At 55.9% G+C, this 21,921-nt stretch overlaps 2 protein-coding genes across 7 annotated transcripts in view; both read left to right on the top strand.

The window, feature by feature from the left end:
• The window catches only part of IGSF9B (immunoglobulin superfamily member 9B), a 51,345-nt gene extending 34,313 nt beyond the window's left edge, over positions 1-17,032 (top strand). For 2 of the 4 annotated variants that reach the window (XM_038167642.2, XM_038167643.2), the window contains exons 19-20: positions 5,728-5,849; positions 6,346-17,032. In XM_038167642.2, coding sequence (XP_038023570.2) covers positions 5,728-5,849; positions 6,346-6,569 — 346 coding nt within the window. In that variant the 3' untranslated portion in view covers positions 6,570-17,032. Of the gene's footprint in view, positions 1-5,727; positions 5,850-6,345 lie in introns of those variants that run through there. The other 2 variants (XR_005260933.2, XR_005260934.2) reach the window with 2 other exon arrangements.
• Positions 17,033-18,161: 1,129 nt separating this feature from the next.
• Positions 18,162-20,359, top strand: SPATA19 (spermatogenesis associated 19). 3 transcript variants are annotated; one of them, XM_072027711.1, is made up of 7 exons: positions 18,162-18,520; positions 18,617-18,673; positions 18,828-19,016; positions 19,299-19,378; positions 19,466-19,543; positions 19,775-20,156; positions 20,260-20,359. In XM_072027711.1, exons 1-6 carry the CDS (start codon positions 18,443-18,445, stop codon positions 20,151-20,153), a joined length of 861 nt encoding a protein of 286 aa, XP_071883812.1. In that variant the 5' UTR covers positions 18,162-18,442; the 3' UTR covers positions 20,154-20,156; positions 20,260-20,359. The 3 variants fall into 3 exon arrangements, with proteins under 3 accessions (XP_071883812.1, XP_071883813.1, XP_071883814.1); XM_072027712.1 differs by having other exon boundaries at positions 18,164-18,520; positions 18,617-18,652; XM_072027713.1 differs by lacking the exon at positions 18,617-18,673 and having other exon boundaries at positions 18,167-18,520.
• Positions 20,360-21,921: the final 1,562 nt, after the last annotated feature.

Here is a 21,921-nt window from a genome sequence, read left to right as displayed (position 1 = left end):
TCTGTTCTCCTCTGCTGATCCCAGAGCAGGGTGTCCGATGCAAAGATCCTGCTGAAACTTGTTAAAACCATTGGGGCTGTGCCAAACTTATTGAGAAAGAGAAGCCCTTGTGGCTGGTTTGTGTCGTCTTTATCCCCTGTGCTTCCCTTAATCCTGGAAACCTGAACGAATGCAGCTTCAGCCCAGCCTTGTTCAGTCCCAGCTCGTGTCCCCAGTTGTTGTGGCCCCTGCACAGGTCCCAGTTAGCTCCCATCTGAGCTGGTGGGGTTTGGGGAGCAGGGTCCCATCATCCAGAAGGATGCTGGCTGAGGAGCAGCCCTGTGTCCTGCTCGGAGTCGCAGGAGCGAGTCCAGAGTCATTATCCAAAAAAAAAAAAAAAGAGAAGCCATAAGGAAAATAAATCTCGCTCTAATAAGCGAGGAATCCTGTAAAGAGCCCAGCCAAGTAATTTCTTGATGATTTGGGGTCGTAAAATTTGTCAGTGGATGCAGAGCGTGGGGATTTTGTACTAGAGCAGCCAGCTTTCTGTACTGCAGCAATAAAAGCTGAGAGGAGGGGAGGGAGAGGCAGTTTGCGAGCTCGGTGGTGCTGGGAGCAGGAGCTGTTGCACGGTGGCTTTTGCTGGTTGAAGCCTGGGTGGTTTTTATGGACAAACAGGGATAAATAATGCCATTTGTGGGCTAGCACGAGCACTTTTTCATCTTCTGCTTGGATGCAGCGTGCGGCAACGCATCCCCAAAGAGGCAAGAGGGCGTTGTTGCCTCCCTGCAGAGGGAAACCCAAAAACCACAGACCAGGCACCAAGCCCCCGCGCCCCTCGGCATCACAGCCTGCTCTGGGTGGTCTCCCCGGCCCCCCCCGGCCGGGGCAGTGCTGCTGACACCGGGAGCTCGCGGGCTCGGGCGCGTCGGAGCCTCGGGTGACGCAGGGACGGCGGCGCCAGGCGTGCGGGAGGAGCAGCAGCCCTCGCTCCCCGCTTGAAAGCAACCAGGTTCCCCTTTAAAGACTGTCCATGTGCTGATCCTCTGCATGTGTTTCATGCCTCCTCCCGCTTGGAGAAGTTGTGAGTCCTCCTGTCTGAGTGCGTTTTTCTTTCCTTTCTTAATTATTATTTCTTTCTTTTCAGTCTCTTTTTTTTTTTCCTTTATATATTTTCTCACTCCTGTTTTTCATTTATCTTCCTCTCTTCCCCCCTTGCTTTCCCCGTGACTATATCCCCATTTTCTCTCTCCGCTCCAGTCCCTTTTTCCCTCGCCCTCTCTCCTCCCTGCTCCTCTCCCGTCAGCATGGTGGAGTCCGTGGTGTAGCCGAGTTGTGCTGTCTGCAGACCTGTAGGAGGGCCCCCCCCTTCTCCGGTGTGCCCCCCGCTCTCACCAGCCCCTTCCACCCTCCGGTGCCGTGGCTGTGCTCTGGGGACAGGGGCCGTGACCGCCGCGTTTCTCCAGCACTGCTCATGCTCAAGGATCTCAAGCGATGCGCAGTGGCGTCCCGGGATGGCACCGCCTCAGGGCCGAGGGCGAATTCTCGCTTGCAGGACACCTTGTGGGATCCCACGGGACTCGAGCTCGAGATGGAGCCTCGTGTAGGCAGGTTGGGCGCTTCGCATGAGGAGGACGAAGGGTTGAAAAAGCCTGGCTGGGGTGTGGTGGGCTCTGGTGATGGCCAAGAGGATGCTCTAACGTGTCCAAGCTGTTCCTGGATGTCGCTGTCTTGGCTCAAGGAGAGGAGGAGGCAGGGGACATCACGCACCGTGTCCTTGGATGTCACAGCCTGCGTTTTCTCATGGGTTCCCCCTTGTGGGCTGAAAAGGAGTAGTGATGCTTTCAGGGGCCTTCTCCCTTCATCTTTGCTTTGAATGTGGAAAAAAGTTTGAAGAAGATGTAGCTGAGATATGTGTGGTCGGGTTAACTCTCCCTATAGCCACCTCCTCCTGTCCTGGGGTGCCCGGAGCTCCCTCAGTACCTTCACAGCCTCTCCAGGACCACATAATTCAGACCCTTTCTCGTTCAGAAGGGCTGTCCTTTGAGGACTTGAGGAAAATGCTGTGCTGGATGTTTCGTGGCATCTCGCAGAAGGCTCAGGAAATTGTGTGTTTCTTGAAGCTCCTTTGCTTGGCAATGCACTGAAGTCTCCAGAAGTTCACCCGCCTCCCTCAACCTCTCATCTGTCGGTGCGCAGGATCTCTCACGCACGGGCAGCTGCCCAAAACACCAGCTCTGGGGGCAGGAAGAGGCTTTTGGCTGGGCTCGAAATGAAAATTAATTCCAATGAATCGGAGACCTTTGAAGGAATAAAGGGTGGGTAGAGCAGATAAAATTTGGCTGGTGTGTAGCAGCGCTTCGTCCTCCACTCCATCTCTTCCTTGCCAGAGGTCAGACAGTATTTATAGTGACACATGGGTTCAGTGCGCTCGCTGTTGATATTTGTGTGCATAAATACAAGCCCAATTAGGGAGAGCTAGTGGAAACGAGCTCCAGGCAATTTCCTCATAATCCCTTGCGTGAATCTGTCTGGTTTTGTCAACATGCCACAGTCACTAGCAGCTCCTTAGAAGAGGAAAGAATGGAAATAGGGAGAGGCTTTTATGTGTGAAGCTCTAGCAATAGAAATAAAGTTGTTTGGGTGGTGGAAGAGGGATGCTGATGGGCAGTGGCAGGATCTCTGAGCTATCGTGCATCCAGGGCTTGGTGCATGTGAGCTCCGCAGGCACAGGACCGGAGCTGGAGTAGTTGAGGCTGTGACTGACCACGTACTTACCCAAATGCAACTGGTGTGCAGTTATCTGTGCCCAGTGGGCATAAAATGGAAAAATAAAGCTTGCTATTGAATGTTCCTGCAGGAAATACTGCAGGGATGTCCCATGCTGTTGGCTCTTTGGGTCACTGCAGTCTTTCTCCAGACCACCATGTGCCCAGGGTGCAGCACAGCGGCTGTCAGCGTTGGTGCAAGTCAGTAGGGAGAGCCTCAGCAGAGCTCAGAGCTGCTGCTGGCAGCATTTCTTGCTGGAGGCTGCCAGCACGTGGCAGCTGGGGCCTTGGGAAGAACACATTTAAGACACATTTAAGCGCAGCGGCGGTACAAGCTTGTAAATGTCTTTCCTACAAGGGAAGGCTTGCGTGGATCCAGCCGGCAGGACTACCAGCTCGTCTAACGAGGTGCTTCATCTTGGGCTGATGTGCTGCTCAGCTGGGAGCTGGAAGAGAGGATCTCCAGGAGCATCTCATCTACGCCTTGATGTCTCTGCGATGGGAGGCATGAAAGGGGCTTTTCTATACCCCAGTTGTTGGGTTCCCATCACATCTGCCATCCCCAGCTGCTTCGTCAAATTATGCTGCGCTTTCCTTGGTGCTCTCCAAAGCTAACAGCAAGAGGGAGAGGCTTTGTAGCCACGTGCATCTTCAAAAACCAACCCCTTCTGCTCCTCACGGGGGAAAGGAACCCTTGGGAGCTCTCTGCCTGCACCACTCCAGCTGAAGTGTGAGCTGCTGCAGCAGCCGCTTGGGATCTCGGATGGGAAGTGTTGCCTTCAAACTGTGCTCACACCGATGGTTTGTGGCACGTGTGGAGACTCCAGAGGGAAGCCTTCTGCTGGAGAGGATCCCCCCAAATCCCTGGGGAAATGAGGGGTCCTGTCCTCGAGGTCACATCGCTCCTGGGTCTGGGTTTGCTCTTGCCAATGCATTCATTGGTTTACATAAAAAGCTCGTGTAGCCCAAACCTGTTGGTATTTTCGGCTTTGGTGGACAGTGCCCTAGCTGGCATCCTTGCCACAATTCTCACTTGATTTTTATCGCCTTCCTCATCTGCAGCAGTGTCAAAAGGGGAAGGTGGGAGTGCCTTGCTGGTGCTGCTGCCATGGGGCTCCTCGCTATTTCCTATGCACACTTTTTTCAGCATACCCTGTGTTCTGAGCCTGTTGTGGTTATTTGCTGCTCCTGGCTTCTTGGACTGGATAATCCGAATTCCTGGAGTGAATAATCCGAAGTGTGATGAAGTGGGAACAGAAGAAAAGCATCTTGTGTTTGGGTAGAAGTCAGCCTGTTGAGAAGGGTTTGCCCTCTAGAAGATGTGGGCTCCTGTTCCTGCTGAGTCCCTCTGTAACTGTGCTGGGGATGTGCCACGTACTCGCTCCTTGCTGGTGGCTGACTTGGAACCTGCCCTGGGGAAGAGCTTAGCTCCAGATTTCTGCTGTCCATAGCTCTGGAGGCATGAGGAGCCCTGCACAGCTTCAGAGGTGCTGGAGGAGGAGACTTGGAGCACGCTGGCTGCGAGCAGGGGACGGGATGAGCTGGTGTCTGAGCCCTGCCACGAACACAGAAGCCTGAAGACCCAGGAGCTGCTCTCCTCACTATCTGACAGCTCTGTCTGCGTGGCTGACCTGGTGACAAGGTTTGGGCACTGACCTGCAGTGACTGGGTTGTTAGACCAGACGTGTGCATCTCCTTCTCTGCCGGTTGGGACGGGGTGAGCGCAGCCTTGTCGGAGGCACGCTGCTTCAAATCTCCAGGCTCTCCTCTCCGCCTGGCTTCAGGGGGTGGCTTTGTTGCAATGATAGGTACTTTGTGGATGCTCCCCGTGCCATCTCTGGGCACCTCGTGTGCAGGTTGCTCTGACTCAGATTGATCCCAGATCATTACCTGGGGCTTGGCTGCCTTGACTCAGACTGGCTTGTGTGGCCTGAGGTGCAACTTGGAGAGACATGAAAGTAAAACTTGGGGGAAGAGATGGGGGATGCTGTGATGGGTTATAGATGAGAGCTGGAGCAGCTGCTCTCCTAAGGAAAAGGTTTTCTTTTACTGCCCTGCTCTCTACAGCAGTCACACCTTCCACTCCTTGGCCAGGGAAAAACAGGTACAGTGCAGGAAAATAGAGTGAGAGCCCTTTGCAAAGGGGAGACCACTTCACCTCGAGCAGGTTCCTGTACAACAGCTACCTGGGGACTAAGTCTGGGAAACTATTGCTTTTAAATACTGACTCTCCCACCAGAGAAATTGCTGTGCAAACCCCCTCCTTGTCCCTTGCAATGAAATCTTGTTGCTGTTTTTGTCTCGAGTCCTGGTGCGCCCTGTCCTGCTGGGCCAGAGCATCCAGCTCCTGGCGTCTTGGATTTACAGAGCAGGAGCTCCCGTGCTGCTGTATTCTGTTGTCGCTTCTAGCAGGGACCTGGGAGCGAGGTGCTGACCCCAGCTGTGCCCTTCATGTCCCTGTTTGTCCTGTGGCCCTGTTTCTTCTTTTCCACATGAGCAGGGCCAGGCAGGATCCCTGCCTCCGTCCTGTTTGTTGCGCCGGTGTCACCCGCCCTGTGTCGCGCACGGCCCCGGTCTCGGAGCTGTCGTGCTGCTTCTCCGTCTCCCCCTCCCTCTCCATCCTAAGGGGTTTCCCACTGCTTCCCAAAAATGCCTTATCGGACATGGGATCTGCCCCGTCCTTTGTGTCTAGCGGTGCCGGCGTGGCAGGCAGGTGAGCCGGGTGCCGCACTTGGACTTTGTGACGCAGCCGAGCCGGGGGTGCGAGGGAGGGAACGGTGGCACACACGTGTGGAGCCTCCCGTCTCCTGCAGCGTGTGCCTGGCATGCCTGGCTGGCCGTGCTGCCTCCTCCCGGGCTTCTCACCTTTTCCTTCTCCATGGCAGAGCTGGCTGGGGTCGACCGCCCCCCGCCTGGGACACCCCAAGGTCCGAGCGTGGCCCGGAGCCGCTGACGGCGCGTGTCTGCTTTTCCTTTCTAGAAAACGTCCATCTCCGTCCGGGGACGCTGCTGCACCTGAGAGGCTCGAAGCTCTGAAATACCAGCGGATAAAGAAGCCCAAAAAGTCATCCAAGGGCTCCTCGAAAAACAGAAAACAATCCAGTGAGTGTGAGGACCCCACGGTCCCCAGCAGCGTCCCCTCGGTGCCCCGTGGACAGCTCAGGCTGGTCCCCGCTGGCTCCAGCACTGGGTTGGTCTCTGGGCTCCTGCCCAGCTCCTGCCTCCCAAATGGATGGCTGCTTGCCCCATGCGCTGTCCTTCCCCTGCTCCAAACCATTCCTCTTCCATCCTTTAACATCTACCCATCTCTAGCGGCTTTCTTTAGGATTTTGTGTTCTTTTTCATGCTGCCCAACCTACTTCTCACATGGCAGAGCCCACATCCTGACCTCTTCCTCTCTCCACTCCCCTCGAGGTGACCTTCCCCTTCCTCCCTTGCAAACACCCTTTCTCCTTCCAGCCAAAGTCTCCCCCTTCCCCACCTCTCGGGCAACAGGGTTTGGGGTGGCACGGGGCGGAGGACCGGAGCTCAATGTAATCTGTTTTGTGGCACACCTGGCACCACTGCCTCTCACCCATCTGCCTCCTCTCCTCCGCAGACGGCTCTGCCTCCCAGGTTCAGCACCTTCCCAGCTCTCAGGTACTGTGGCCTGACGAAGCTGTCTGCCTCCGCAAGAAGAAGAGACACCCTCGTCAGGACCCCTTCGCCCGCCTCTCGGCGCTCAAGGACGACCTCTGCCACCGGCAGCTCCCCGAAGACCAGACAGCCATCCTCAACAGCGTGGACCACGACGACCCCAGCGGGCACGCCACTTTGCTTTAGCCTCGCGCCGGCCCAAGAAGGTTAAAAAAAATAATAATAGGGGTTTGGAGGGAGCTGGAGCCTCGTCTGCGTGCACGCCGGGCCGGGGGGTCATGGCAAGGATGAGCTGGGGGGGACCCTGGGGTGGGCTGGGGTCCAGGGGGGATGCCTGGGGCTGCTCTGATCTGCATCTCCCCCTTATGGCTTCAGGGGGGTGGGCAGGGGGTGTTGCTCCTTGGTTTCGGAAAAGATCTCCAGATGTAAAAGGCACAGGCGGAGCTTTTGACATCTGCTTCTGCAGCGTGCGTGTAGGTAGAAATTGTGGAGTTAAGCAGCTGGCCCTGAATCGCTGGAAGAAATGACGCGGGGCGTAATTAATTGACATGAAACTACCAGTCCAACTAACAACTGGTAATCCCCTGAATCTGATTATGATAGAATGAGAAAATAATCCCAGGAAAGCTGTAATTGTGAAAATCTCCTTGCCTCCCCCTTCCCAGCCTCCCTTTATGTGAAGATAACAGCAACAACAATGTCACTGACATCTTCCCTTACCGATCTCTGAAAGGGAAAACCAGAAAGACCCCAAGGCTTCCAACCAGCCTGAGATTGAGAAATCACAATCTGTCTGTGCATATGTGCTTTAACCTTGTTAACGTGTGCCGAACACTTTGCAAGCACGCAGGTACGGGCCTGTTTTCACCCGCGGGTGAGCATGGCTTGTGTCAGCCTAGATGAGGGTGGTTTTGCTCAATCCTTCCTGACACTCCGTGTATCACTAGCAAATGTTCTCCAGTGCCGTGCAGTGATGTGATTTCGTCCTACGGTAACGTTTGTCATCTTTATCCGTAACTGCAGAACGGGGCGACGCCGTTGTAGGGGTGCGAGCGAGCGGGGTTGGGCTGCGTAGACCCCAAAGCCTCTCGTTGGCAGCTCGCTGATCCCGAGCGAGGGCGGCTGGGAAGTGCCCGGCTCCGTGGCTCACGGCGGACGGCTTCTCCGAGCAGCCTCGCAAAGCTCAGCCCAGCATTTCGCATCGGTCTGACCCGTGGTGCTGCTGGTTTCGCTGCGTGCCCCTTCCTCCTGCTTCAGCCCAGCTGCCCAGGCGACCTGCGACACCTGCTTTGGGACTTGTCCCTCTCTTTGCCCCGTCCCAGGAGCCCCGCTGTTCCCCTCGTGGTAATGCTGTCCTAACTCTTCACCAGAATGTATTTCCTCTTCCTAGGGCAGGTTCCTTTTGGCAATTGACGTTTCTCTGGGTTACGTAGGCCTTTTTTTCGGCAGGGAAGCTGTAGCCTGCTCCAAGAACCACCTGGCTTCGGCTTCTCTTCCCTGCTCCGCCTCCACTCTCAAACTGCGTGGCCTTGGGCAAGTCACCGAGCCTCTCTGTGCCTCAGTTCTCCCATCTGTAAAATGGGGACAAGTCATATTTCAGCACTTTTGTCAAGCACTTGGCTGTCTACGGGCTGCCAGTGCTACCTGCGTACTGAGTGCTATTACTACCACGTGAACCCTACCTTCAAAATAGTTAGAGATATTTTTTTTTGAAGTGGTAAGATCGAACACTTAATTCAGGTTTGCACACTTCTTCCTCTCTGGTAAAGTGCTAAACCCGCCAGCCTGCCTGGGAATAAATACCAAGTACTTCCTGTGGATATCCTTGCTTTAAGTGGATTCAGGCTGTGGAGAAATTGTCAGGAGAACCCAAGAGCCTGTAGGCATTTTTTTTTGCCATGGGCTTGCCATTTGCTTGCAAAACTTTAGTTTATTCCCAGGTAGAACTGCCAAGAGATGCTCTGCAATCTCGCCTTTAATTGTGGTTTGCCTTGGTTATTGCTCTTGCTGCTGGTTGAACCTCAAAGGGCTTCGATGTTTGGAGAAACGCGCGAGCTCTCGCCTGCCTGGCCAGGGCGAGGGGTCGGGGGACGGCAATGCCAACAAGCCAAACTCCCCAGGAGGTTCTAGGTAGAAATCTGTTCGTCAGTCTGCCTAGAAATTGCTGTTTTTCCAGGATGTTGTGCTTCCTCTTCCATCGGGGTGTTCGGAAACCTGCGACAGTGGCAGCAGAGCACCGCGTCTTTCCAAATCTCAAAGCCCTGCCTTAGGTTCAAACCACTTGACAGAATCCTCTAATCGATAAGGAGATATTTTCAAGCTTTAACAACTTCATTTAGGTGGTCTTCAAACCGTGAGCAGATTTGTCGATTTGTCTCGGGAAGGAGGGAGGGTTGCTCAGAAATGCCTCTCTCCCTAAGCCTGCATCAGGGCTCTTTTTTTATTTCGAGAACCTCGTGACCTGATGTAATGCCATCAACCACCAGAGCGAGACTTCGACTTTGCTAACAGTATGACCGAGTGTTTCTTTTATTTGAGTGTGTTTTAGGGCTTTACCTAGAATCCACTTGGATCTGAATTGATTTAATGCCATTTGCCCGTTCGGCAGTGGGAAAAACTCTGCCCGGGTGACTTCAGCTCCCTGGCGTGGGTGCGAGAGGAGCTGATTTCTGCCCCAGACCGTGGCTGATGTTGCAGCGGAGAGGACACGGGGCCGTGGGGGGCCGCATCCAGCCTCCCTGAGGATGCCCGATGGGGCGAGCGGGTGCCTCGGTCGTGGACGTGAGCCCCACAGGTGACGTTCACCCCGCGCGGGGCCGGGGACGCTCCGCGGCGCGATGCCCCGCTGGGTGGGGGGCGCGTAGGCTCCGTGCCGCAGCTCACTCGCTCGTCCTTTCGCTCTCGTGGCCTGGACCTCTCTAGCAGAAAGCTTCCTTTTTTTCTTCGAGTGCTTTCCAAGCTATTTGCGATGCCCGTTTGCTACGGGCAAGGCAGTGTCTTCGGGCTCTTGAGGTTTTGACCTCGGGACCGTGCCCCCGTCCCCGCCGTAAGGAGGAGGATTTGGAGCGCAGGGAAGGTTGACGGAGCGCGCCAGCTTGCTTGGTCAATCTTTTGAGAGTTTGTTTTCCTTTTTGCAGGTGTTTTGAGCTGATGGGCCCCCCTGCTTTTCATGGTCTTCGACCTTTAAAGGCTGGAGCTGCAGCCCTCTCTCTTTCAGCCGTGTACCTGCCACGCTGCTGGAGTGGGAAATCCCGCCAGGGCGCCTCGTGGACGCGTCTCTTCCCTAAACCATCCTTACCTCCTTTCCCCGCTAGACCGAGTTACCTTCTGATAGACTCTTGCCACGTGCTGGGCCGTGCTTTGGCAGATGGGCTCGCCTCTTGCTTTGGCAACTTCCTCGCTTCTCCCAGCTCTCTGGTTTCCATGCCCTTATGGGGTTTCTCTCCTCTCCTCTCCTCCCGCGGACCTGGGACATCGAAGCTGTGCCAGACGATGCCAAACGTTTTCCCCCATTCCATCCCTGTTTGAACTCCGTTTTGTTTTGGTTGTTTGCAAACACGGCTGCTGCTGCTTTTTTTCCTTTTTCTTTCATGCTGCAAAATATATCTTGATTTTTTTTATCTTCATGGGCCAAACTCTCTTATTTTGTAAGCTTGTCCGAGGTAGATGGTTCTTGCTGCGGTGGTAAACGTGTGGTTCCTCCTTGCATGGCGCAAACGCGATGCGTTCCATTAGGTCTCATGCAACGAGCTGGGCTGTGGTGGATAAAATGCTTCTGTGCCTGATGAGGGCATTGTCCTTGGGCTGTGCCAATGTGTCCATGCAGCGAGCACCAGCTCTGGGGGCCCGGTGCTGCTGGTGGGTGGGAGCAGTGCCCTAGGTAGGGGTTCCTGGTGGGCTCTGCCCGCTGCAGCCAGGCTGTGGGGCTGAGGGAGCACCGAGGTTGCTGCAGGTTTGTTCTGCAAGCATTAGGAAGTGAGAAACAGGCAGGATACGGCTGCCCCAAGCTGAGGGTGGATAAAGTAGAGAGGTGTGGACCCCTTGAAAGGGTGGCTGTAGGGTGCCGTCCTGCGCACCCTGCACACAAAATTGGTGCTTTCCCTTTGCAGGCAGGTCTGGATGTGGAGATGTGCTGCCTGGTTTTGTGGCAGGAGCTGTTGAGCGATCTAGGCCAGGTATTTTTCAGGTAACTTTGCTGTGCAAACCCACCGATGGCTTGGGTTTTGTTTTTTTGATGGTTTGGTTTTGCAGTGTTTACGTGAGTGAAAACGCAAGTCAGTGCCAGCGGGGAGAGCAGGAGGGTTTTGTGGCTGCTGGTAGGGCTCTGTTCCTGTGCCTGCCTGGGGCTGCGTGCACGGGCACTGAGATGGGGTCTGTAGGATGGGAGCCTGGAGCTCTCTTTGCAGCTCTCTCATGGACCTGCACCCTGACCCTGGGCTGAAGGCTCCGGGAGGTGCCAGGGGCACCTCTGGCACAGGAGGGCACCTTGAGGTGCCACTGGTGTGGGTGGCTCCACGTGGAAGCCCCCCATGCAGAATGGGCCCCATTTACTCCCGAGATGCTGGGAAGTGCTCGTGTGGGTACCTGGTGATTTTCCTAGGGCAGGGAGTTCCCTGTTGCTGCTGTGTGTTGGTCACTTGGGGTTTTGAGGCTGTTCTGGGTGGCTGGTGGGCACGAGGCTGGAGTGTCTGTGTGCGCGTCCTTGTCACCCCATCCAGTGCCACCACGCTGTGCTTGTCACAGCCCGTGAGGGAGTTTTGGCAGGTGCCAAACTGCAGGGAAAGGTTTGCCCAGAAGGACTTCTGCTTTGGTTTCCCCCTCTCTATAAAGAGAGTAACAGCCCTGCTGTGCCTACCTACAGGGGTGCTGAGGGCTTAGGGCTTGTGCTGAGCTCTCTGGCTGAGTCACATCTGTGGCACCTGGGCATGACACACGCCTCTCGGCTTACTGCTGCTCACATCCTGCAGTTTGGGTTAGGATGAAATGTGCCTGGCATTTTGGTTTCCCCTCCTCCTCAAGGCAGTGAGGGAGAATTTGGATTTTTCTGAGATCTGGGCTGGTTTTGGCACGTGTTTTCCGCTGTGCTTCTGAGCTTGGGGTATTTTTTCGGAGAGCAGGGAGGTTTTCCTGGGAGGCCTGAAGGCTTGCAGTCTGCAGGGGTTTCTCCACATCCCGCTTGGGCTCGCTGCAGCCCTGAGCTGGCAGAGCTGATGCTTTTTGTGTGGAAGGAAGTCTTTTCAAGGAGCCGGAGCTAAAAGCAATGTATATATGAGATATAAATATATAGAGACGTGTAGGACAAGGGTAGATATGTATGCGAAGTCTGGTATATTTGCATGTAAAGGCAATGTTTGTCTATAGGGGGAGAGTGTTTAGAGCTCTGTTGGTAGTGGTGGGGGGGATTGGGATGGCCAAAGTCGGGCAGGGGGCGGGAGCAGCCAGGTTTGGGATTTGGGAGCGGATGGGCACAGGGCACCTCTCCACACACCGTGGCAACAGGCCTGCCCTTCACTGTGTCCCTGTCCCTGCTACGCAGGACCAGGTTTCTTTTTTATGTTCCCCCCTTTATTTTTGCTGTGTTCATTGTACATGACTCATCACTGGGCTGTGATAATGAGAAGGAGGTGGGAGCGAGGGGCCTTTTGCCTGCATGTGGGGCATTAAAGCGGAAAGAAACATCACGTTGCCTCAGCTGTGGTGCCACTGCGATCCTTCAAAGGGAAAGCAACGCCGTGCAGAATCCCTTATCTAAAAATCCATGTAGATGCTGCTCTCTGGTTACTCACGTTAAAGCATTTTGCTTTTGCATCTGTGCTTCCCAGAAGAGCGTGAGTCAGACGAGATGAGAGGGATGCGGCTAAATTGGCTGCGGAGCGCCGCGCACGCAGGGCCAGGCTGTCCCAGCGGCGGTTCCTCTGCGGGACGAGATGTTCTGCCTCCCTCCCAGGCGCTGTGTGGAGCCAGGCCTTTTTTTAAACTCATTAGCAGGACTTTTTGGGGCAGGGGATTCATCCACCAAAGGCACCGGAGACGACATCAGAGCTCGCCCGCTCGATGCGCTGCAGCATTGCCGCTTTGCGCACTGAATCGGGAGCCCCTTGCAGGGCACAAAGGCAGGCTGGACCCGCTGTGGTCGCAGGCAGCAATGACGTGGGCTGAAATTGCAAAGTGTGTGATGGCTCTGGGCATGGGGATGGCTGAATTATTTTTTTTGGATGCTCATCGCACACCAGAGAGCCCATCCCCATGCTGCTTGGGCATGGGGTAACCCTTTAAAGGGGATGTTGGCTCCCATTTCCACCCTTCAGCTTAGTTTTGTTTTGTTTTTCTAGGTGGTTTTGCTTCTCTTTCTCTGTCCTTGCAGAGGAGAGGCTGTGAGGTGTAGCTGGTTCCTATTAGAGGTGGTTGCTGAAATCTGTAGGGAAAGCATCTGTAGGGGAAATGCACGAGCCAGGTACTGCAGGGCTGTTGCTGGCTGAGGGAGCAGTGATGGCACGTGTGATTTGGCACCTTCTGCTCACAGAAGAGAAGGAAGCTAGCACTGATCTTTATTTCCATTATGTCCACTGCTGCATGCAGACTTCACGGCTCCAGGCTCCTGGGAGAGGCTGGAGGATGGAGCCTGCTCCCCTCTCCGAGTGACCGGGAGGAGCTGGGGCCACACGAAGCAGTATTTCCCCAATTTCCCCATTTCTGTGTGTTTTGGCCTGGCAGGTTTGTGCTGTCTAAACTGCCCATCCCTTGTCGTGTGTGGCAGCGGGTGTCTCGCCCAGCGGTGCTGGGTGACCTCAGGGCGTGTGCCCAAAGCATCCCGAATCCCTGGGGCTCTGGGTGATTTTTGATACGTGCATGGACGGATGAAGGACCGAATATGGGGAGGGGGCAGAGGGGCTGCTCAGGGTTTGGGGGTTTGGATGCTGCAAGCATGCGCCGTAGTGGTAGGTGATAGGGGTTTTATACTGGTTGCACTGGGGCAGGGAGTGCGGTACGGAGGGGCTGGCATCCTTTAGTTTTTGCACTGGTCGGAGCAGGGGGGCGCATGCCTGTCCCCTGCAGTGTCCCTGTGTGAGGCTGGGGGCTCTGGGGACACCAGGAACTGGGAGGGGGCTGCTGGGCACTGGTTCCAGCCATGCACAGCGGCCAGCCCCTTCTCGTCACCACAGGGGGGAGAATTTGCCCAGGTTTTTGCTTTACCATCGAAATACCAATTTCTCTCCCGGGGGGGAGTTTTGTGCCAGTTCTCTGCCGAGAGGGCTGCCAAGGGGGTGCCCATCCTCAAGTCCCAGGCTTCAGCCCTGTGGTCTTGAAGCCCCTGTGATTCCTGCCCACCCAGCACTTCAAATAGGAAATGACCAGAGAAACGAGCCCCAGTATCTCTATTTAAATAAAGGATATTGGTGTATCGAAACTGCGTTGTATATAAAATTATACAAATATATAGTGACTTTCTATTTTAGAAGGGGGGGGAGAATAAATATTTAAAATAATTCCTTAGTACTAGGTGTCAGAAACTTCTGTGCAGCATGAGAGAGGCTGTCAGAGGTGGAAAGAGTGTAAAACAGCGGGAGCAGAGCGAGTATTTTTACATTATATTGCGCTTAGGCTTCTCTGCTTCTCCATCCACCTATAAATAGACAAAAAAAATATATATACAAATATATATATATAAAAAAATATATATATCTAAGCCACATAGCTGTTTTATTTTTGTATCCATGCCTAGTGCTGTCTGAGCAATACGGTGGCGAGGGGGGGGGAGAGGGCTGGCTGAGGCTGGGGGCTTGGTGCGGGGTCTGCCCTCCGAGGTGGTGTGCTCTGCTTCGCCTGCTGTCCCGCCGCGCGGTCGTCGTCGCTGCTGCTCGCTGTCGCCTTGCTGCTTCAGTAGAAAAAGTGGAAAAAAAATAAAATAAAATAAAATTAGGAGCGGGGTTGGGGGGCTCCCCGGGGAGCCCCGGCTGCTGCCAGCTTGACTCGTGCCGTGGCGAGGTGATGGTGCCCGGTGGTGCTTCCACGGAGGGGCACGCATCTTGCTTTTTATTTTTCATTTTTTTTCAGAGAAACAAGTGGAATTTTAGCTCAAAGGGTGCTATCGGCAGTGGGAAGGACGTGGCTGCTTGCAGCCCGGTGGCACGGGACGTGGTGGGGGTGCTGTGGGGACGGGCTCCCCGTGCATCCTGTCCTCGCTGCCTTTGGAAACCCACACGCCTGGGGGACGGGGGGCAGAGCCGGTGCCACCCCAGCGCAGCCCCCTTGGTGTGGGCAAAGGGGATTTGGTCTCTTCGGTGCTCCTGCAGTCCTGGCTGGGCGGCCTCGGTGCTGTCTCCCAGTGTAGGGCCTGGCCCCGGCGCTTAAATACCTCTTTGGGAAGAGAAGATCTCAGAGCGTGGAGGCGGAGCGGGGCCCTGCGGGCTGCTCTTACCCGCACGGGTACCATGGAGGGGTCGGCTCATCAACGCCCTGAATGTGGTGGGGGTGCTCTGGGATTTATCTTCAAAGCAATACAGACCCGCCACGTCCCCTGATGCTCGCCGTGACCCCGCTGTTTCCCTTGGGGTCACATCTCCCCCTGGGCATCCACCCGTGGGCTCTGCGCTCCCTCAAGGCTCCAGCTGTGCTTTCAGCACCCAGCCCAGCCTGGGGGAGATGCTGGAGCCATCCCTCTGCTCCTCTCCTTGGGGGGACAGAATTTAGGGATTGCTGTGCAATGGGGCCAGAGGATGCTGCTCCCCTCCATGGGCTTGGTCCCATGGCCCCGTGGGGGCCCTCGGTGCTGTTTTGGGCTCAGTTCCCCCTGCAGAGGTGCCAGGCACGCAGGACCTCTTTCTTCTGTCTCGCCGTGTCCCCAACCGACCGAGGCACGAATGTAACGCGTTTGGGAGGGCGAAGGGTGCCCGGAGCTGGCCCCCTGGCAGCGGCACCGTCTCCTCCGTAGGTGTCACCTGTATTTTCCATGATCTTTCTGTCTTCTTCGTTGGGGGTGGGTCGGGGGGAGGGTGTTTCTAATATCGAGCCAAGATTTGTTCAGCACCACTTCTTGATATCAAAGCGAAGCATGTTTGATGGAACTAACTTGCATTTATTAGCGGTAAATACATAAGTGAAGTATTTTATATGTTTAAAAAAAAGAAAAAGAAAGCAAAGGGACAGGACGTCTCCGTGGCCGCTCCCTGGCGGCGTTCGGGCCGGCTGGCTTTGGGGTATCTCTGGGGGAGGGTGGGCTGGGTCGTGGGCAGCTTTCTCCTTTTCCCCATCTCCCCTTGAATCACTTACAGAAAAAAAAAAAAAAACAGGAGCAATGTTTACAAAGCACACTTTCCACAGTACCGTTAACCCTCTGGATGCCAAACAGACACAAAGAGCCGCTCCTCCCCTGGGCGCCGCGGGACCAAGGGGCGGCCGCGGGGCCAGCATCATCCCGCTCCCCTCACTGCCATTTTATGTATTTTTTTTGGGTACACACAACCCCGCTTCGTCCATCCGCTGTTGCTGAGCGCCTTTCTGGGGGGAGCTTGCTTCTCGCGGGGTCTTTGCTTCCTGGGGGCTTCGTGCCCCCTCCCAGGCTCTCCCTGCTGGGAAAGGGGCAGAGCTGCGGGGCAAAGCGCCCGGCGCTGCTTGGAGAGGTGTCAGCTCGCCTGGGAGAGGCCAGCGCCCTCCCAGCTGCACTTTAAGGCCAAACTTCTCCTTTTTAAAATGCTTTCCCAAGCACTTGATGAAACAACCCTGCCTCGGTTTCTCCCTGGGGCCGGCAGAGAGCAGCCGGGGGGATGCTCCCGTGCCCCTGGAGGTGACGTGGGACCTTCTGCCCAGCTCTGGGGACCCTGCTCCCTCTGTGCTTCCCCATGGGAAAGCCCTACAGAAACCAAACGGAAACACCTACGTTTCTGTAGGTTTCTCGAGCCATCCTTTGGGCATCCAGAGAGAATTTACATCCGTGCGCCAGCTCCATAGGAGGGTCCCCAGCCCCTGTGGGGACCGCAGACTTTTTAACCCCCTTTGATAGGTTTATAGTCTCTGAACCCTCTTAGACTTCCATAGGTAGGTCTTGATATCATTTCCTCCTAACTCTACAGTATTTTCTTTACAACTCAACAGGTCTCTGGTTGTGTGGGACAACTGTTATTGTTATTTTTTAAGAATTCTTGCCTCTTGACACACAGACTGGACCATCCAACCTCGTTTCCATTTCTTGAATGTCGAGTATTCCGATGTATAACACACGTTAGGGTGCTCTTTGGTGCTGTTTCAATGGTAACCAGTGGAACTGACTTTTTTTAATAACAATAACAATAAAGAAAACTTTAGTAAACCTTAGTACCGCTGGTTCCATACTCTTTGTCGTTGTGACTTTTATTTTTTCCTTTTTTTTTTTTTTTTAACTAAAAGTAGCGATCGGCTGCTGAATCTCTGTGGTGTTGGGTGCTGCCTTGGGCACTTCAAACCGTGGGCAGCTGCGACCAGAGGGGTTGGCTGCAGAGCAGTTTCCAGCAGCTGGCTTTGATTTGTGTAGTTCTTAACTTGCACAGATGCACACAGCAAAAATAGCATTTGGTGTGAGCCCAGACGGCAACTAGAGGGTTAATTTTTTGAACTTCAGGTATGTTCCTCAAGAGAGAAAGAAAATAATTAAAAAAATTAAAAAAAAAAAAAAAGAGAAACAAAACACTATTTTTTCAGTGAGCTTTTTTTTTTTTTTTTTTTCTGTAAACGATTTAGAAATAAATCTGAGACATGATGGTGCTGTACCAAAGCCTTATACGAACACTTACTCTGCGCTCTGTATACTCTCTGTATCTGTATTGTTGCTCTCGGCCTCCGTTCTCGTGAAGGCCTCCGAAATGCCAGCAGCAGGGACCGGCGGTGGCCTCGCAGGTGCCACCGGGGTCCCCGGGAAGGGTCTCCAGGAGGGACCCCAGGGCCGCGGGGAGGGGAAGCCACCATCCGCCCTGCGCAGCACGGGGCAGAATTGGGGCCCTTCGTCCCCCTCTTCTCCTTCCAATTGGGTGCTAACCTGCCCCGGGCAGGGAATTGAGACCTCCTCGCTGCCCTCCCCGCCTGCCTTGGGGGGGTTTTACATCTTCCAGCTTGGCTAACGCAGACCTCTCGGGGTTAGCCTGCTGCTGGGGGTGGCCCCGAGCTGCGTCTGCTTTGATAGCCCTAAGCAATAAACCCGCTCTGCCAAGGCAAACTGGCCCCTCGGGCTCCTGGGCTGGTGTTGGCTCCCAACTAAACGCTGACAAGCCAACAAAAAGTGGAAGAGAATAGCTTGAAGCCCTGCCTTACTGGAGGTAGCTGGTCCCTCGGTCTCCACCTGCTGGGATTTTAAGGCCTGCTGGGTACTTAACAATTTATTGCTGGTAACATTGCATGTTCATAGATTGACTTCTTTTTTTTTTATTATTATTTTTATTTTTTTTTTCTCCTCTAATGTACCCACTTAAGAAATGATGGCGGTGTTGCGATGTTACGTACAACTAGCCATTCTGTAGGAGAATGATGGGTTTTGGAACTGATTAACTTGCTCCTCATGTAACATTACCCTGCTTCAGAAATGTTTTGTATTTTGATATAAATAAACATTTGCTAAAAAAAAAAAAATAATAAAAAATGAAGTCCGTTTGACATCATTGGGTTGGGTTGGGGCTCTTGGGAGCAGACGGGCTGCTCTGGGGCTGTTGCCAGAGAGGGGGGAGGATGCTTGTCCCTTGGGGTCTGGGGGTCGGGTGGGTGCCATGGGTTGAATTCCATCGGGTGCCCTCAATCCCACAGCCACAGGTGCGGTGGGGTGGAGGTGGAGGCGCTTCTCCCCAACCTCCATCCATGTTTCATGACTTTCTTGGGGCAAGATCACTGGTGGGGCGAGAGCTTTGCTCCCTGCCACCCTCTCCAAGTGGTGCTGCAGCTCGGGGCAGTGGCAGCTTTGTGCTGAGCGGGGCAGAATCGGGTCCCCCCCACCCTTCTCCCCGTTGCTCCGGGAGCCCTGTGGTGCCGGTTCCGGCTCTGACCCAACAATCCGGGGGTGCTGGTGGTGCCGGGGGCTGCCCCGGGGCAGGGTGCCCAGGATGATCGTGTCCCTGTGGCTGGCGTACATCGCGGCACGGAAAGGCACCGGCGGGCACATCCCCACTGACAGCGCACCGGTGAGCAGGGGGTGGCGGGGGCTGTGCCCCCCGGCTCCTTGGGGCAGGTTTGGACCCTGGGTGAGTCCCAGGGCTCACCAGGTTCCCCTCTTCCAGGATGGCCCCGTGGAGGATGTGGATGCGTTGGCCACGGTCAGTTGGTGTCTGCGCAAGGTGAAGATGAGGCAGGAGAGTGCCCGTAGGGGTTGGGGGGAGCCTGGGCTTTATATCCAGGGCATTTTTTTTTTGAGGACCGAGCCAGTGCCACATGTCGGGATGCAGCCCCTGGTGCAGCCACAGCCAGCCTGCAGCTCTGCTCCCTTCGCAGGGTGAAGAGCTGCTCTCCAGGTTGTTCCAGAGGGTGCTGGAAATCTGGGCAGAGCCCGAGGCAGGGCCACAAGGAGAGCCCCAAGGAGAGCCCCGGGCAGAACCACGGGCAGAGCCCTGGGCAGAGCCCCAAGCAGAGCCTGCAGCAGCTCCTCCAGCCTCCCAGCAAGCCGGTGGTCCAAGCCCCCAGGTCAGCACCCACGGCAACACCTGGGACCCCAATAAACCCCTCTGTGGTGCTGGGATGGGAGGTCCTGGGGGGCTGCCTGAATCCTGACATTCCCTCGGGTGGGAAACCCTCCTGCCTGCACCCTCAGAGGCAGCAGGCTTCAGCCCCCCTGTACCCACGCCAACAGGGCACAGGGGAGGTTTCCTCACCCCCTTTCCCACCCCAGGGTCCCTCCATCCCCTATCCCACCCCCCCGAGGACCTGCTGCCATGGTTAACTTGCCCCCCGCTCCACTTTCCCCAGGGTGATGCTGACCGTGGGGTGCAGCCACACGGGCAGGTCCTCGTGGAGGACAGGATGAAGGTCCAGTACTTGAGGTGGAGGTAAAGCCCTGGGGGGGCACAGGGCACCAGGAGGGGGTGCTGGGGGCAGCGGTGGCTGTGGCAGCATCTGAGGAGTGGTTCTTGCAGCCAGACCCGCGTCCATCGCGTCTCGAGCCTGCTGGAGGATGATCTGGTGGAGGACAGGAAGGAGCAAGCTAAAAATGGGTGAGGTCCCCTTGGCGTGGATTTTTTGGGAGGGCTCCCTTTGCCCAAACGTGGGTTTGTGGCTTGTGGTCCCTCAGTAGGGGAGAGGCCCAGATCCCTTTCACCCTCATTTTATCAGTCAGGAATTAAAAGCAGGAGGGCATCAAACCCTGGCTCCCTGCAAGGAGAAAGGGGGTGCCCCAACCTGGTGGGGTCCTGTGCCCCCTGCCCCATAACCTCTGCTGGCCGCAGCGTGTCCCAGGTGCTGCTCCAAGGCATGCCGGGCACCGTGATGGACGCCGTGATGGAGGCCGTGACGGAGGCTGTGAAGGACACCAGGATAGACACTGTGATGGACGCCATGGACACCGTGATGGACACCATGAAGGACACCATGAAGGACACCGGGACGTACACTGGGCTGGACACCGAGACGGACACCGGGATGGACACAGGGATGGACACCGGGACAGACAGCGGGATGGACTCCATGATGGACTCCGTGATGGATCCCATGATGGACCCCATGGTGGATCCCATGGTGGATCCCATGATGGATCCCACGCTGGACTCCACGCTGGATTCCATGCTGGACACCAAGAGCCAGGCCCCGCTTCCCGATGAGGACTAGGAGGTAAGCGAGCCCTGCCCCACTGCTCACCTCCCCCTATCACCCTCCTACCCCTGCCCCAGCCGCTGCCACCCCTTCCCTTACGGCTCTCCACTTCTCCCTGCAGGTTGATGCTCTCCCCGCTCCCCTTCCCTGTCTGCATTTGGACCTTTTTGTCACCTCCGTGGCTCTGGCTTGCCCAAAAATAAAAGGCTGCGTGCACCGTCTGGGCTGTGCCTACTGTGTCCCGGTGCCATGTCCAGGACTGGTGGCCGGTGCCACGAGGCCTCCAGCCCTCCTGGTGGCCATGCCACAAGGTGGCAGTGCCGGCGGAGAGATGACAAGGAGAGGATGGGAGAGGAGAAAAAGAAAGAGGCATCTCCACGGGAAGCCTCCTACAACATCGCTGGCCATCGGTTATCCTGCTGCGGAGCCGGGACGGAGGGGCTGCTGCCATCCACCCACCCCTTTTCCCTTCACCACCAGTGCTATCCCCACAGCACCAGGTCCCTCTGTGTCCCCCAGCCTCCCTGCAGTGACAGATTTGAGGGGCGGGTTGCTTTTCGGGAGGATTCATGAACTTTTTACGCCTCGGTGTGTTCGATGGGTGCTCAGGGAGGTGCAGCACCCAGCTCAGGGTGCTGGTTTCGTGCTCAGCCCTCTGCTCACCGGGAGGCAGGGGAAGGCCACAAGCAGCCCCCTCGCTGGCTGCCTCCCTCCTGCCCATGGGAGGCAGGTGATGGGGTCATTAAGGAGCTCTAATCAAGCTTTGCTCCACGCCTGATTAAGCCCTGCGGGAAGGAGGAGGGGAACCAACGTGCCCACTTGCACCTGGACTCCAGGGGAAAGGAGTCGTGCTGAATTAGAAGGAAACGACCAGCAAATACGAGGTTTTTCAGCCGTGACAGAGGCATTTATGGAGCTAAGTGATGCTGGAGGAGCTAATTGAGGTGCTTGTGGATCAGGGATTTCAGGACTGTGGGGTGCCGCCTGGGGCAGGGGCTCCCTGTGGCTGAGGAGCATCGATGTGTGTGGGACCCCCGAGCCCGGCACCCCCAGCGTTATGGGGTCAGCTCAGCTGTGCTGGTGGGGCTGGGGAACACACAGGGGCCACACATTGTCCCTCAGCAGGACAAAATGGATCCCAAGGTGGTGAGGAGAGCTTGGGCTGCCTGGGAGGGGTCTGGGCTCTGTGGCGCCTCCGTGGGTGCAGGAACTGAGCCTGGAGCTGGGGGGGCGCAGAGAAGGTGCCCTGGATGTGATGAGCCATGAACTGGGGCACTTCCAGAGTCTGAAGGTCCCCTTTTTGCAGCCAGGTAACAGGCTTGTCTCCTCTCCTCCTCCCAGTACCATGCATCCTCCTCCTCCTCCTTCTCTTCCTTCTCCTCTTTCTCCTCCTTGGGCTCTTGTCCCAGGGTCTCACCTAGCAAAGCAAAGGGAGGAAGGGGTCTCGTCGAGCCGAGGGGCTGCTCTGGATGAGGCACGGTGTCTGCAGGTGGCTCTGAGCGCAGGCACGTCGCAGCCCCTCAGGGAGCCATCGATCGGAGCAAGCGCTGCAGCTCTGACAGTGCCGTTCCTGCTCTGACTTCATGTTTAAATCATCGCTCTGGCAGCTCCGAAACGCACAGCCTGGGATTCAAAATGTGCTCCGTGGCTCCTCCTGATTGCTCTGCCGGGGCGTGCTGCAGGAGGGGAGGCAAAAGGGGGTGCTGAGAGCAGGGCTCTGGGTGCTTGGTGTCTCCAGCAGTGGCTGCAGGGAGGTGGGGGACGCTTGGGTCGCTGGTGGCCT

This window comes from Anas platyrhynchos, chromosome 25 (genome assembly GCF_047663525.1).
Source record: "Anas platyrhynchos isolate ZD024472 breed Pekin duck chromosome 25, IASCAAS_PekinDuck_T2T, whole genome shotgun sequence".
NCBI lineage: Eukaryota > Metazoa > Chordata > Aves > Anseriformes > Anatidae > Anas > Anas platyrhynchos.
Note: the sequence above shows the minus strand (reverse complement) of the source record. Positions and strands in the feature narration are given on the sequence as shown.

Excerpts from the sequence above, each read along its gene's own strand:
- SPATA19 (XM_072027711.1), top strand. The coding sequence starts at position 18,443 with ATGATCGTGTCCCTGTGGCTGGCGTACATCGCGGCACGGAAAGGCACC. Across the intron at positions 18,674-18,827 it reads TCAGTTGGTGTCTGCGCAAG|GGTGAAGAGCTGCTCTCCAG; the intron begins GTGAAGATGAGG and ends CTCCCTTCGCAG. Across the intron at positions 19,017-19,298 it reads CCGGTGGTCCAAGCCCCCAG|GGTGATGCTGACCGTGGGGT; the intron begins GTCAGCACCCAC and ends CACTTTCCCCAG.